At 45.2% G+C, this 12,313-nt stretch overlaps 1 protein-coding gene across 1 annotated transcript in view; it reads left to right on the top strand.

Annotated features, from left to right (window-relative positions):
* VEGFD (vascular endothelial growth factor D) overlaps positions 1 to 12,313 on the top strand; it is a 48,024-nt gene that overhangs the window by 22,574 nt on the left and 13,137 nt on the right. The window contains exon 3 of the mRNA XM_069945707.1: positions 5,776 to 5,966. Coding sequence (XP_069801808.1) covers positions 5,776 to 5,966 — 191 coding nt within the window. The remainder of the gene's footprint in view (positions 1 to 5,775; positions 5,967 to 12,313) is intronic.

The raw sequence follows: 12,313 nt of genomic DNA on the forward strand, positions 1-12,313 counted from the left end.
ATGGAGCTCTCCCTAGTCGTCCCTTATCATAGATATAATGGAGCTCTCCCTAGTCGTCCCTTATCATAGATATAATGGAGCTCTCCCTAGTCGTCCCTTATCATAGATATAATGGAGCTCTCCCTAGTTGCCCCTTATCATAGGTGTAAGGGAGCTCTCCCTAGTCGCCCCTTATCATAGATGTAAGGGAGCTCTCCCTAGTCGTCCCTTATCATAGATGTAAAGGAGGTCTCCCTAGTCGCTCCTTATCATAGATGTAATGGAGCTCTCCCTAGTCGCCCCTTATCATAGGTGTAAGGGAGCTCTCCCTAGTCGTCCCTTATCATAGATCTAAGGGAGCTCTCCCTTGTCGTCCCTTATCATAGATGTAAAGGAGGTCTCCCTAGTCGTCCCTTATCATAGATGTAAAGGAGGTCTCCCTAGTCGCCCCTTATCATAGATGTAAGGGAGCTCTCCCTAGTCGCCCCTTATCATAGATGTAAGGGAGGTCTCCCTAGTCGTCCCTTATCATAGATGTAAGGGAGGTCTCCCTAGTCGTCCCTTATCATAGATGTAAAGGAGGTCTCCCTAGTCATCCCTTATCATAGATGTAAAGGAGGTCTCCCTAGTCATCCCTTATCATAGATGTAAAGGAGCTCTCCCTAGTTGTCCCTTATCATAGGTGTAAGGGAGCTCTTCCTAGTCGCCCCTTATCATAGGTGTAAAGGAGCTCTCCCTCGTTGTCCCTTATCATAGATCTAAGGGAGCTCTCCCTAGTCGCCCCTTATCATAGATGTAATGGAGCTCTCCCTAGTCGCCCCTTATCATAGATGTAAGGGAGCTCTCCCTAGTCGCCCCTTATCATAGATGTAAGGAAGCTCTCCCTAGTCGTCCCTTATCATAGATGTAAGGGAGCTCTCCCTAGTCGCCCCTTATCATAGATGTAATGGAGCTCTCCCTAGTCGCCCCTTATCATAGATGTAAGGAAGCTCTCCCTAGTCGTCCCTTATCATAGATGTAAGGGAGCTCTCCCTAGTCGCCCCTTATCATAGATGTAATGGAGCTCTCCCTAGTCGCCCCTTATCATAGATGTAAGGAAGCTCTCCCTAGTCGTCCCTTATCATAGATGTAAGGGAGCTCTCCCTAGTCTCCCCTTATCATATGTGTAAGGGAGCTCTCCCTAGTCGCCCCTTATCATATGTGTAAGGGAGCTCTCCCTAGTCGCCCCTATCATAGATGTAAGGGAGCTCTCCCTAGTCATCCCTTATCATAGATGTAAGGGAGCTCTCCCTAGTCATCCCTTATCATAGATGTAAGGGAGCTCTCACTAGTCGTCCCCTATCATAGATGTAAGGGAGCTCTCCCTAGTCGTCTCTTATCATATATGTAAGGGAGCTCTCCCTAGTTGCCCCTTATCATATATGTAAGGGAGCTCTCCCTAGTCGCCCCTTATCATAGATGTAAGGGAGCTCTCCCTAGTCGCCCCTTATCATAGATGTAAGGGAGCTCTCCCTAGTCGTCCCTTATCATAGATCTAAGGGAGCTCTCCCTAGTCGCCCCTTATCATAGATCTAAGGGAGCTCTCCCTAGTCGCCCCTTATCATAGATGTAATGGAGCTCTCCCTAGTCGTCCCTTATCATAGATATAATGGAGCTCTCCCTAGTCGTCCCTTATCATAGATATAATGGAGCTCTCCCTAGTCGTCCCTTATCATAGATATAATGGAGCTCTCCCTAGTTGCCCCTTATCATAGGTGTAAGGGAGCTCTCCCTAGTCGCCCCTTATCATAGATGTAATGGAGCTCTCCCTAGTCGCCCCTTATCATAGATGTAAGGGAGCTCTCCCTAGTCGCCCGTTATCATAGATGTAAGGAAGCTCTCCCTAGTCGTCCCTTATCATAGATGTAAGGGAGCTCTCCCTAGTCGCCCCTTATCATAGATGTAAGGAAGCTCTCCCTAGTCGTCCCTTATCATAGATGTAAGGGAGCTCTCCCTAGTCGCCCCTTATCATAGATGTAATGGAGCTCTCCCTAGTCGCCCCTTATCATAGATGTAAGGAAGCTCTCCCTAGTCGTCCCTTATCATAGATGTAAGGGAGCTCTCCCTAGTCTCCCCTTATCATATGTGTAAGGGAGCTCTCCCTAGTCGCCCCTTATCATATGTGTAAGGGAGCTCTCCCTAGTCGCCCCTATCATAGATGTAAGGGAGCTCTCCCTAGTCATCCCTTATCATAGATGTAAGGGAGCTCTCCCTAGTCATCCCTTATCATAGATGTAAGGGAGCTCTCACTAGTCGTCCCTTATCATAGATGTAATGGAGTTCTCCCTAGTCGCCCCTTATCATAGATGTAATGGAGCTCTCCCTAGTCGCCCCTTATCATAGATGTAAGGGAGCTCTCCCTAGTCGCCCCTTATCATAGATGTAAGGAAGCTCTCCCTAGTCGTCCCTTATCATAGATGTAAGGGAGCTCTCCCTAGTCGCCCCTTATCATAGATGTAATGGAGCTCTCCCTAGTCGCCCCTTATCATAGATGTAAGGAAGCTCTCCCTAGTCGTCCCTTATCATAGATGTAAGGGAGCTCTCCCTAGTCGCCCCTTATCATAGATGTAATGGAGCTCTCCCTAGTCGCCCCTTATCATAGATGTAAGGAAGCTCTCCCTAGTCGTCCCTTATCATAGATGTAAGGGAGCTCTCCCTAGTCTCCCCTTATCATATGTGTAAGGGAGCTCTCCCTAGTCGCCCCTTATCATATGTGTAAGGGAGCTCTCCCTAGTCGCCCCTATCATAGATGTAAGGGAGCTCTCCCTAGTCATCCCTTATCATAGATGTAAGGGAGCTCTCCCTAGTCATCCCTTATCATAGATGTAAGGGAGCTCTCACTAGTCGTCCCCTATCATAGATGTAAGGGAGCTCTCCCTAGTCGTCTCTTATCATATATGTAAGGGAGCTCTCCCTAGTTGCCCCTTATCATATATGTAAGGGAGCTCTCCCTAGTCGCCCCTTATCATAGATGTAAGGGAGCTCTCCCTAGTCGCCCCCTATCATAGATGTAAGGGAGCTCTCCCTAGTCGTCCCTTATCATAGATCTAAGGGAGCTCTCCCTAGTCGCCCCTTATCATAGATCTAAGGGAGCTCTCCCTAGTCGCCCCTTATCATAGATGTAATGGAGCTCTCCCTAGTCGTCCCTTATCATAGATATAATGGAGCTCTCCCTAGTCGTCCCTTATCATAGATATAATGGAGCTCTCCCTAGTCGTCCCTTATCATAGATATAATGGAGCTCTCCCTAGTTGCCCCTTATCATAGGTGTAAGGGAGCTCTCCCTAGTCGCCCCTTATCATAGATGTAAGGGAGCTCTCCCTAGTCGTCCCTTATCATAGATGTAAAGGAGGTCTCCCTAGTCGCCCCTTATCATAGATGTAATGGAGCTCTCCCTAGTCGCCCCTTATCATAGGTGTAAGGGAGCTCTCCCTAGTCGTCCCTTATCATAGATCTAAGGGAGCTCTCCCTTGTCGTCCCTTATCATAGATGTAAAGGAGGTCTCCCTAGTCGTCCCTTATCATAGATGTAAAGGAGGTCTCCCTAGTCGCCCCTTATCATAGATGTAAGGGAGCTCTCCCTAGTCGCCCCTTATCATAGATGTAAGGGAGGTCTCCCTAGTCGTCCCTTATCATAGATGTAAGGGAGGTCTCCCTAGTCGTCCCTTATCATAGATGTAAAGGAGGTCTCCCTAGTCATCCCTTATCATAGATGTAAAGGAGGTCTCCCTAGTCATCCCTTATCATAGATGTAAAGGAGCTCTCCCTAGTCGTCCCTTATCATAGGTGTAAGGGAGCTCTTCCTAGTCGCCCCTTATCATAGGTGTAAAGGAGCTCTCCCTCGTTGTCCCTTATCATAGATCTAAGGGAGCTCTCCCTAGTCGCCCCTTATCATAGATGTAATGGAGCTCTCCCTAGTCGCCCCTTATCATAGATGTAAGGGAGCTCTCCCTAGTCGCCCCTTATCATAGATGTAAGGAAGCTCTCCCTAGTCGTCCCTTATCATAGATGTAAGGGAGCTCTCCCTAGTCGCCCCTTATCATAGATGTAATGGAGCTCTCCCTAGTCGCCCCTTATCATAGATGTAAGGAAGCTCTCCCTAGTCGTCCCTTATCATAGATGTAAGGGAGCTCTCCCTAGTCGCCCCTTATCATAGATGTAATGGAGCTCTCCCTAGTCGCCCCTTATCATAGATGTAAGGAAGCTCTCCCTAGTCGTCCCTTATCATAGATGTAAGGGAGCTCTCCCTAGTCTCCCCTTATCATATGTGTAAGGGAGCTCTCCCTAGTCGCCCCTTATCATATGTGTAAGGGAGCTCTCCCTAGTCGCCCCTTATCATAGATGTAAGGGAGCTCTCCCTAGTCGTCTCTTATCATATATGTAAGGGAGCTATCCCGAGTCGTCCCCTATCATAGATGTAAGGGAGCTCTCCCTAGTCACCCCTTATCATAGATGTAAGGGAGCTCTCCCTAGTCACCCCTTATCATAGATGTAAGGGAGCTCTCCCTAGTCGTCTCTTATCATAGATGTAAGGGAGCTATCCCGAGTCGTCCCCTATCATAGATGTAAGGGAGCTCTCCCTAGTCGTCCCCTATCATAGATGTAAGGGAGCTCTCCCTAGTCGTCCCCTATCATAGATGTAAGGGAGCTCTCCCTAGTCGCCCCTTATCATAGATGTAAGGGAGCTCTCCCTAGTCGCCCCTTATCATAGATGTAAGGGAGCTCTCCCTAGTCGTCCCTTATCATAGATGTAAGGGAGCTCTCCCTAGTCGTCTCTTATCATAGATGTAAGGGAGCTATCCCGAGTCGTCCCCTATCATAGATGTAAGGGAGCTCTCCCTAGTCGTCCCCTATCATAGATGTAAGGGAGCTCTCCCTATTCGTCCCTTATCATAGATGTAAGGGAGCTCTCCCTAGTCGTCCCTTATCATAGATGTATTATTATGATGTATTATTGTATTATTTTAATTGACTGCAATTCCACTGAAGTCTATAGAACAACGGACATCATTTGCACACAGTGTATTAAATAATAGACGTCTTTTAAAGCAGACGACAAATGATGTTCAGGACAGTTATTTACGGACGTCTTTTGCAAACACCAGAGGTTAATTTTTAATTGTTCACACAAAGTTTTCTTTCACTTTTTAGTATTAAATTCAATTGACTTTTCAATTAAAGACACACCCAAAGGCCAATCAGTCGACCTCAACTAGAATAATGTACCGACAGCCATTATTGCAGTGATGGACGGCCAAAGTGCAGAACAACTCACTTTTTTTTACTTTGACGGACATCATTTTAAAAAATTATAAAATTTTTACCCAGTGTTATAATTTTAAGTGGGCAGGGGCTACATTCCTGCAGCAGAATGAACCTCATCAGTGTGTATGAATTTACCATCTGGCCATATCTATCCCCCTTCCTCCCTGAAATGACTCTCCTGATTATGGCCCATTACACACAGCAAAGCTGGAAAGTGATTTTCAGAAAACAGGAGACAGTGTATAGTAATGGTCAATATGAAAAGTGCTAATATTCCATTATATAGTTATGTAAAAATAAAAAAATTAAAAATATATGTTTAGTAATAAAAATCGGAGTTCTTTTCAAGATAACTATGAGTTCTTACAGGCTGAACAAAGTACAACATCTGCAACTCCCACAAAGCTATATGTTCTAAGTAGTCAGAACTAATCATTTGGTGCATAACCGCTATTCAAGTTAATAATATATCTCATATTTCATCTCAATGCAGTTATCGATGAGGAGTGGCAGAAGACTCAGTGCATGCCCAGAGAAACCTGTGTGGATGTTGGGAAGGACCTTGGCACAGCTACCAGCACTTTCTTCAAGCCGCCCTGTGTTTCGGTGTACAGATGTGGAGGTTGCTGTAATGAAGAGGGAGTCACCTGCTTGAATACCAGCACTTCGTATGTCCTGAAATCGGTAAATACTATATGTATGACTCCACAGTCGGAAATTCCGAACTCCTAAAATTGTGGCACTAATGGGTCTTGCACCATGACTGTATTATGACCTCAAATCCACCATGAAAAAAATCTTGACATGGAGAGTGAGTCTAAATGTTTAGGCCAAACTCTGACTCTGACCCACCATAGAGACAGCTCCTGTCTGCTGCCATTGAACTTAAATTCCCCATAACCTTGGAGATCATCACATAATTCCTTCCATATTTCTATTGTGCTGTGCGGGCAGTCACTGTGCGGCAAAACTACATTTATTTTACCATTAGAGTCAGAGGAGAGTCGTTTTGGAGTTGGGAGGAGGGTATACTTTTTATCTCTGTGTCATGGCTGTTGCCATCTGTCTCATGGGGTTTTTTGCCTTCTTCTGGATCAACCCAGTGGGGTTTCTGTAGGTTGGACTTGATGGACTCTAGGCTTTTTTTTTTACATTTTTAACTATGTTACTATAAATTGCCATGGTTTTGCAATATGGTTACTGTTAGGGTAATTCTCACAAGATGTAACATGAGTTATTTTAGTGCACTGGGGGAGGGACTACTGATCAGCTCAAGCCAGCCCACTCTGCTGATATTTATTAGATGGGGTGGGCCAAGGTGGATCGGTGCACTGGGGGCAGGACTAGCGATCAGCCCAAGCCAGCCCACTCTGCTGATGGTGGGTGGATCATTGCACTGGGGGAAGTAATGCACCAAAATGCCTCATTAGCTTAGAGAATAAGCGGCTAATATCAAGAAAACAGAGCAAAAGATGAAGGTGAGAAACTTCTAACCTGCTTTATGCAATTTAGTAATATTTTTTTGGAAGTACGGTAGCTCCAGATCGAAGCTTCCCTTGACAGAACTGCTTGGTGTGTCACTTTGCTTATGATATCATAATCTGCCAGCTTTTTTTTTTATCCCTCAATTTCTCAACAGGATCTTGTTGGTAGTTATGGTAGTCAGTCATTGCCACACTTGATATAGAAGGTTATATACTTTGACTATCTCTGTTCTGTTCTCTGGAATCCCGGCCGTAGTGTATACACATAGTATACACTCTGGCCGGCACTCCAACCGGCCGCACAGAAAACTGACATGTCAGTTTTGTGCGGCCGCTATTCATTGAATAGAAGCCGCACAGACATGTCAGTTAACACAATGGAGAGTGCGGCTCCGGCTGCACGCTCCATTGTGTGCAGCTGCGAACTGAGATGCGGTCGTACATGTATGCGCCCACATCCCAATTCAACAGAAATGAAGATCATCCAGCCAATACTGCAGTTCCGACCGGGATGATCTTCTCTGAACCAGGCCGTTCTGTGACACGGCTGGATCACAGAACGGCCGGTCTCGTATGGCCCAAATTACCATTCAGTAATGTTCCTGTTGCCGATATGGCACTATCATGTAAAAATGCGGCCGGTGCTGCACTGTAATACGCTGTAATTACGCTCTATTACAGTGTGTGAATAGAGCCTAATAATGATTTGAAACGCTGCATCCTGATAAATTGTTACTGCTCTTGGAAATTTGGCAATACATAAAACATAACCCATTAGTGTCTGATCTCCTACCAGAGGTCACTCGGTTTAGGCCTGGGCTCTAATTCTCCTTCCAGATCTGAACTCGGTTCTATCTACAGAGGTTTTTGCTCCATCGCATTCCACAGTACAGATGTCTCTTCTCTTTTTGGCTCTGGCACCAAACATTTCATGGAACAGACCATACAAATTTACATAGAAAACGGATCCAAATTGTTTCCCTTCTTGGAAAGCCAGCTCTTCTTCCTTTAAGTCTTTTCAGGCATAAAAGAAGTGAAGGGGAACAGTCTGTTGTGTTACTCTAAATATGCAGGAAATGAGACAACTAATCATTTCTACAAATGTTCTTACAAAGAAAAACATAATCATTTTAGAGATATACTGACATATCTTCATCCAAATGTTTACAAAGGTATTAGTCAATTTTCAAGGTCCCTCCACGAGTGATCCATCAGAACATGAAGTAGGAAGGGAGTAGTAATATGTATTATATTAGTATATGTGCACAGTCAGCAGTTAGAAGAGTGTTCTTTAAGGGGTAGTTCACAAAAAAATTTTTGTTTCAAATCAACTGGTACCACAAAGTGCTAGAGATTTGTAATTTACTTCGTGGTTTTCAGCTGCCAGGTATGGAGGAGACCCAAGTCCCCTGCCTGCTCAATACACCCTAGACAACACATTCAAGTACATCACACGCTGATGATACCAGAGGTATAGACGTATTGCCTGGTAGAACATTTTCTGGTATTGCTCATTTTACTTGAAATCAGCCCAATGTGCGCTCCATATGCTTTAATAGCCATTCTTACATACTGTTTGTACAATTATTGCCTCTTTTCATTCTGAAACGCCTATTAATCTCAAGTTGTATCTTTTTGACCAAACTTCAAGATCCATTCGTATTTCATTGAGTCTTTGTGATTGATCATGATCTATTTTTGCCATTTTGAGGAGCAGCAGTGGAAGCTTATGAAGCTCTTACTCGATCTTTCGTTTCCTACAAGCATTTCTTATATACCTTCAAACTCCCTGCGTTTTTGAGATATAGTATAGATTCAATGGGACTGCTTTACTAATGTGTTCCGTCAGGAAATTGAAGGGTTTTTGTCCATTTTCCCTATAGGTTTGGTATTCCGACATGTTTACTAAAGGTGTGCAACACAATTTTTCCACAAACCCGTAATTTTTGTCCAAAAATGTTGTGGGTGTGTCCTTAAAAACCCGGCACAATCGACAGATTTATGCAGCAAACCGTAATTTTTTTTTTACAGGTTTTCTATTCTAAAAACCAGCCACTTCTAATGTGGTGGGATGGTTGGGTTTAAGTTTTTGTCTTGTGAAAAATCTTCCAGATTTACATAGGAAATGTGCAACGTTAATGAATTTGGACGCGAAAAAAACAACACAAACGTCAGCAAAACAGCTTAAAATTGACACATATATCCTCTGGCGGAGAATTAACTGTATTAATTTGTGTCATTGTTAAAGGGAGACTAAGAGCATGGCTATGCATAAATCTGTGCTGCCAGTTTCCTATTGCCAATCACACTAGCAGTGCATACTTACCATTCGTGCTGCTCTGTGATCCAGCATCTTCATGAAAATCGATATTTAACCTGGGCTGATACAGGTTTTGTCTGTGACAATGTCTGCACCCTCCACATACAGCCTCAGCCAGCCCGCCTGTGGCCTGAAGGTACAGCATCGGATGGAGAGGGGTGACCTGAAGGTACAGCAATGGACGGAGAGGGGTGACCTGAAGATACAGCATCGGATAGAGAGGGTTGGCCTGAAGGTACAGCATTGGATGCAGAGCAGTGACTTGAAGGTACAGCATTGGATGGAGAGCGGTGGCCTGAAGGTACAGCATCGGATGGAAAGTGGTGACCTGAAGGTACAGCATCAAATGGAGAGAAGTGACCTGAAGGTACAGCATTGGATGGAGAGCAGTGACCTGAAGGTACAGCATCGGATGGAGAGCGGTGACCTGAAGGTAAAGCATCGGATGAAGTGTGGTGACCTGAAGGTACAGCATCACATGGAGAGCAGTGACCGGAAGGTACAGCATCAGATGAATTGGTGGCCTGAAGATGTAGCATCCGATGGAGAGTGGGGCGGGCTGAGGCCATGCGGGGCGAATGTAGACAGTGTCATAGATTTTCCATTTCATTTTTTTAATTTTTTAATTTTTATTCTCTTAACTTACGAGGGCTTGGGACAGGGGGACACTGAGGGACACTGAGCATCCCTCTGCCATCATCCTCTCCAGCAGCCACAGCCCGCACAGCTCTGGGAGTAAGGTCGTGACATCACCATGTTATCCAAGAAGTGACATCACCATGTTATCCAGGAAGTGACATCACTATGTTATCCAGGAAGTGACATCACCATGTTATCAAGGAAGCAGCATCACCATGTTATCCAGGAAGTGAAGCCTTGATGCAGTAGTAAGTGCAGGGAAAAAAGCACTTTATAAGCATTTCCCATAATAAGTGTATATTGGGGATTTGTATAACTTTTGGAGGGCAATACAATACTTTAAAGGGGTTATCCATTGCTACAAAAACATGGCCACTTTTCTCCTCTCTTGTCTCCAGATTGGGTGGATTTTGAAATTCAGTTCCATTGAAGTAAATGGAGCTTAATTGCAAACCACGCCTGAACTGAAGACAAGAGTGGTGCAAAAGTGGCCATGTTTTTGGAGCACTAGATAACCCATTTAATGAAAATTTTCACCGGACTTCTTTAAAGTGGTACCGTCATTTATAAAAACATTCAACATGTTGATGTCAAAAGTTTAGCTCGTACCAAGTCTCAGCCCTGAGACCCGCTGCAATGAAGAGTTATAGCTGGGTAAAGTGAGTGGCAGCACACTCTACTCCCCAGCCAGCCATTCTATAGTCTGTAAGGGACCTATTCCACCGGACAATTATCGTTCAGATTATCGTTAAATCGTTTGAATCTAAACGATAATCGTTCGGTTGAAATGCAGTTGACGATTAACGACCGAACGAGAAATCGTTGATCGCTTTATAAGACCTGGACCTATTTTTATCGTTGCTCATTCGCAAAACATTCGCAAATAGTTCGCATTGAATAAGATGTCGTTCGGTCTTTTGCAGTAGATTCGAATGCAATAGCGAAGAAAAATCAATCGCAAATGCGATCATAAGTAAGGATTATTGTTCCATGAAAATGAGTGAACCTTTTCAGGTCTTTCGCAATAGCGGTCGTTTGAGATCTTTAATCATTAACGATGCGAACAATAATCAGCCGGTGGAATAGGGCCCTAACTCCTGATCACAGCGGACTAAGATCTGGTGTGAGCTAAACTTTTGACATGTCTAGGCAATATTTCAAAAGTTTACATAAATGGCAGTACTGCCTTATTAAATTACAACTTTTCTGAAAGGGGAGAGATGTTTTTTTTTTTTTTTAAATTGGGTATTTTTTTATTTCATACTTTATACTTATAGTTTATACTTGATTTAATCTTTTTTAAGCTTATTAGTTTCACAAGTAGACTTTGGCAAGTGATCTTCCATTTTCAGATATGACACACAGCACTACTATCGTTCACGTGTCGGGGTAACACAGACGGGTATGCACACTTACGTGACAGACCTTGACCTTCATATTCCCCCTGGCTGCCTCGGAAGCCCGTCAACACCAAACCATGTTGTCCTTGGCATGCTGATGGGGAAACAAATGACCAGAAACGCCTTACATGCCACAGTCATGATTTCCTTATGATATGTAAGGGGATAAACGCTGAGAATTAGAGGTTTTTCAGAGCGCTAGTAACACTCCAATTGTATTACAAATGAAACTGGAACACAGATTGTATGATAGGCACCTAATTTCAACAGGTGCTATAGAGTACTGTAATTTGTGCTCCAACTTCTTGCACCACACCAGGTGAAGACAGAAAAGTAGAAAGAAACGCAACAGGCAGCTTTCTGACGTATGTCTGATCCGGCGGCAGGGCCACTTTAACCAGAGGGCACATGGTGCACGTGCACCGGGCCCACTGGTTAAAGGGGCCCACCCTGAGTAGGGCCGGCCTTCGCTCTGTGCGACCAGTGCGGTCGCACAGGGCTCCGGCCAGAAGCCTGCCAGGGGAGCGCCATCGGGATGGGTAAATTACCCATGCCGCTTGCTGCTGCGCTGTGCACTGTAGCTATGAGCGCTCTGAACACTCATAGGTACAGGCAGCAGCAGTGGCACTGACAGGTCGGGTGCCATTGGCTCCCGCCCTGTCAGTCATCCTTGTGGCCACAGGCAGTGCTTTGCCTGCGGTCACAAGAGGCCGCTCTTCTGTAGTGGTATTGGCGCTCAAGTGACGTCACTCAGCACGACACCGCGAGGGGGGAGAGCGGCCTCTTGTGACCACAGGCAAAGCACTGCCTGCGGCCACAAGAGTGCAGTGAAGAGGAGACGTGCGGACCCCGGTGAGTATACGTGTTTTTTTTTTTGTTATTTGCTATATGGGAGGGGGAGCACAAAGGGGGGGCTATATAACGGGCACAGCACATAGGGGTGTATATATAACTGGGGGGGTATACAGGGGGGTATATATAATTCGGGGAGCACACAGGGGGGCTATATACTACTGGGGGTGCACAGGCGGGTATATATAACTAGGTGGGCGCACAGGGGATATATATACTACTAGGGGACGCACAATGGGGTCTATATACTACTGGGGGCAGCACACAGGGGGTCTATATACTACTAAGGGCAGCACATAGTGGTCTATAGTACTGGGGGCAGCACACAGGTGCCTG

The sequence above is a fragment of the Dendropsophus ebraccatus genome, chromosome 11, assembly GCF_027789765.1.
Source record: "Dendropsophus ebraccatus isolate aDenEbr1 chromosome 11, aDenEbr1.pat, whole genome shotgun sequence".
NCBI classification, from domain to species: domain Eukaryota; kingdom Metazoa; phylum Chordata; class Amphibia; order Anura; family Hylidae; genus Dendropsophus; species Dendropsophus ebraccatus.